General features: G+C 50.2%; 1 protein-coding gene across 1 annotated transcript; it reads left to right on the top strand.

Moving 5' to 3' along the window:
- Nucleotides 1-371: 371 nt before the first annotated feature.
- Nucleotides 372-2,645, top strand: LOC125941515 (uncharacterized). Its single transcript, XM_049658971.1, has 3 exons — nt 372-1,337; nt 1,683-2,387; nt 2,436-2,645. Exons 1-3 carry the CDS (start codon nt 393-395, stop codon nt 2,643-2,645), a joined length of 1,860 nt encoding a protein of 619 aa, XP_049514928.1. The 5' UTR covers nt 372-392.
- Nucleotides 2,646-3,499: the final 854 nt, after the last annotated feature.

Below are 3,499 nucleotides of genomic sequence, written 5' to 3'. Positions count from 1 at the left end.
TGACCGACCTACCCCCGCCTGAGCCACTGCAAGTGGGCGACAACGCAGCGGCGTCCTGGCAGACATTCAAGCAACGCATCGAGCTGTACCTGATAGCAACGGAGCCCACGAAGCCACGCAGTAAGGAGCAGAAAGCTGCAATTTTTTTGCATGTTGCGGGTCAAGAAGCTATTGACGTGTTTAATACCCTGAACCTATCACCGGAGGAAGCTAATGACTACGACGCGTTGGTTAAAGCGTTTGAAAACTACTGCTTGCCTAAGCGTAATGAGACTTACGAACGCTATGTGTTCCGCTCGCGTCGTCAGGCACACGGAGAGTCATTTGAACAGTTCTTTCGGGATCTGCAACTAAAAGCAAGAACGTGCAACTTTGGGGATTTGCGAGATTCCATGCTGCGGGACCAAATCGTGTATGGCATTTGCAGCACTTCCCTGCGAGAAAAACTTCTTCGAAAGAAAGACCTGACGCTGGTTACAGCAGTAGAATGCTGCAAAGCTGAGGAACTTGCCGAATCGCAAAATAGGGCGTGGATGGAGGAAAACAAGATTGAACCTGTTTCACGAACGCAAGCGAAACGCGGACGCGAAAAATGCCGGTACTGCAACTTCTCGCACGCGCCAAGGAAGTGTCCGGCGTTCGGCAAGACATGCAACAAGTGCACGAAGCCTAATCACTTCGCCGCCTGCTGTACAAGCAAGCGAGCAGCCGTTGATGACGTGTTCGAAGGAGTGGAGAGTGACAGTGACTTCGATGTTCTGGAGATCAGCATGACGGAAAGTAAGCGTGGCCCCGAAAGTCGCGACTGGATTATAACAACGAACATTGAAGGAACTGATGTGCAGCTGAAGGTCGATACGGGAGCGCAGGCTAACTTGTTGCCGCGTTCGCTGTTCAAAAGGCTCGGAACTAAGCAGCAGCCGTACCCCACGAGGAGCATCCTGCGCCATTATGGGGGTGGCGAAATACCACACAGTGGAAAGGTTCGCCTCGCCGTGCAGTTAGACAGACGGCGTGTGCTACTTGAGTTCTTCATAGTAAAGAAGAAGCAAGCCATTCTGGGCCTCGGGGCAAGTGAGCAACTTGGTCTGGTCAACAGAGTGAACGCGGTGGACAGCAGCGAGGCATATGGAAGCCTAAAGCAGGCATTCCCGAGGTTATTCACTGGCATTGGCAGGACGCGGTGCGAGTACAAAATGGTGCTTCGAGAGGACGCTGTCCCTGTGGTACAGCCAACCCGGTGTGTACCTTTCGCCCTCAAGAAGCCACTTAAGAAAGAACTTGACCGGATGAATGCTGCGAACATCATCGAGAAGGTGGAAGAACCGTCAGACTGGGTAAGTTCCCTGGTTATCGTGAGGAAGAAAAACGGGGACTTAAGAGTATGCATGGACCCGCGAGCAATTAATAGGGCGGTGAAGAGAGAGCACTTTCAGTTGCCATGTCGGGAAGAAATCGAAGGGGATCTAGCGCATGCAAAGTAGTTCAGCAGACTCGATGCCAACAGTGGTTTTCATCAAATTCCTCTCGACAAAAAGACATCAGAAATCTGCACATTCAGTTCGCCGTTTGGCCGGTATCGGTATCTCAGACTGCCGTTCGGTATTGCATCTGCACCCGAAGTTTTCCAGCGTACAATGAGCCAGTTCATTGACAGGTGTGACGTTTGCAAGAAGTTTGCTTATCGACAGCCTGACGAGCCCCTGTGCCAGCGCACCGTTCCAGACATGCCATGGGCCAGAGTTGGTACAGATCTTTTTCAACACGCCGGAAAGCATTTTTTGGTTGTCTATGATGCCTACTCTAATTTTCCAGAAGTCGAGCACCTGAAGGAGACCTCTGCAACAACTGTCATTCATAAACTACGTCAGATCTTTGCAAGGCATGGAATACCACTAGAAGTTTGCAGTGATGGCGGCCCGCAGTTTGCGTCAAAAGAGTTTAAAGATTTTGCGGCTCGTTATGACTTTGTGCATACGATTTCAAGTCCACGTTTTCCCAGGTCCAATGGGCTCGCCGAGAAGGGCGTACAAGTGGTCAAGCGGCTTCTGGGCAAGACTGAGACCAAGAAAGAGGACTTCTATTTGGGCCTTCTCAACTACAGGGTGTGTCCTCTCGAAGATGGCCGTTCACCATCGGAACTGCTAATGGGACGAAGTCTAAGAACGCTACTTCCAAATTTTTCAGCGTCATCCTCAGGTCTCGTTCAAAAACATGTTCAGGCAAGGACCTCAGGAAGACCAATAGCTCCGCTACAGAAGGGAGACGTCGTCCGAATCCTCCGAAATGGTAGATGGGATATCAAAGCGCAAGTCCAAGATCTCGTGGCCCCGAGATCGTACACCGTTCTGACTGAGGATGGCCGGATTTTCCGTCGAAATAGACAGCACCTTTGCAAAACACCAGAAGCGTTCTATCGAACCATCCATTACCAGGCGGACGACTGCGACGACGCCCCTGATTCATCTCCGAGCGCTGTCACACAGCAGAGGCAAGAACCTCCGCAGGCCACACAGGACCGACCACCAGCAGGCACAGCAGGAGTGCCCAACATTGCAGATTCACTGCGACGATCTACCAGACCGCAAAGACCCCCAGACCGCCTGGCCTACACGCACGGGTTCCAGCAGACTGAAACAGCCTAGGAGTGTCGACTGCTACGCATCGATGTTGAGTGCTTTCAGTGCTTTCAGTGCTTTCAATGCTTTCAGTCCTATCTGTGTTTTCAGTGTTTTCATTCTTCAAAGAAAGGAGGATGCAACGGCCAGCCAAGGCAGCAACACTGGGCGAACAAGGAGAGCAACGCTGTGCGCAAGCGCGGCTATATATGCGTTCCCGTGTCTTCAATAAACGCTTCTTCTTGTGGTGATCACTGTGTGCATTACGCTCGATACAGTACAGCTGCTGGCTAGGCCGTTTCGAGGCACACATTATCTTGGCTATATGAATATACTGGCAGGGTTGCTTCTTGTTGTGTGTCGCGTGTCCGTTGGATGTCCTTCACAGCTCTTCATCGGGTGTTTCTTAAATGCTTATGTGTTTATGTATGGCTTGGTCTGTCTGGTCTCGTTCACTTGTTTCGCAGAATTTGGCTTATTCTTGTGCGTATATTTCGGAATTTGACCCGTTGCCTCTACATATAAAATTCTGCACGCAATTCGACGTGATACTTTTTTTATACTCCTGGTGCAGCTCGAAAACCTCCGTCCAGCCCGAAATAAAAAATAAAAATGACAGGAAAAAAACTCCCCTGGTACCACGCAAAAATTCCGCCCGCACGGAGTAAAAATTATACTCCGATCATTCGGAGCATAACTCCCAACCGGGGGGTCGCTAGAGGACAAGCAGCATACTCCCACCTGAGAGGTATTTCCGTTTACAGTGTAGTTGGAATATAGAGAAGGGTAGCGCCGTGAACAACGTGAATTTTCTACATTAGTTCTAATTCTAGGCAATAAGAAATTATTACCTCACGTTAATCGAGTTGTATTGTGATCAA

Source organism: Dermacentor silvarum, chromosome 1, assembly GCF_013339745.2.
Source record: "Dermacentor silvarum isolate Dsil-2018 chromosome 1, BIME_Dsil_1.4, whole genome shotgun sequence".
In the NCBI taxonomy this organism is placed as follows: domain Eukaryota; kingdom Metazoa; phylum Arthropoda; class Arachnida; order Ixodida; family Ixodidae; genus Dermacentor; species Dermacentor silvarum.
This window is presented reverse-complemented; position numbering and strand designations above follow the sequence as displayed.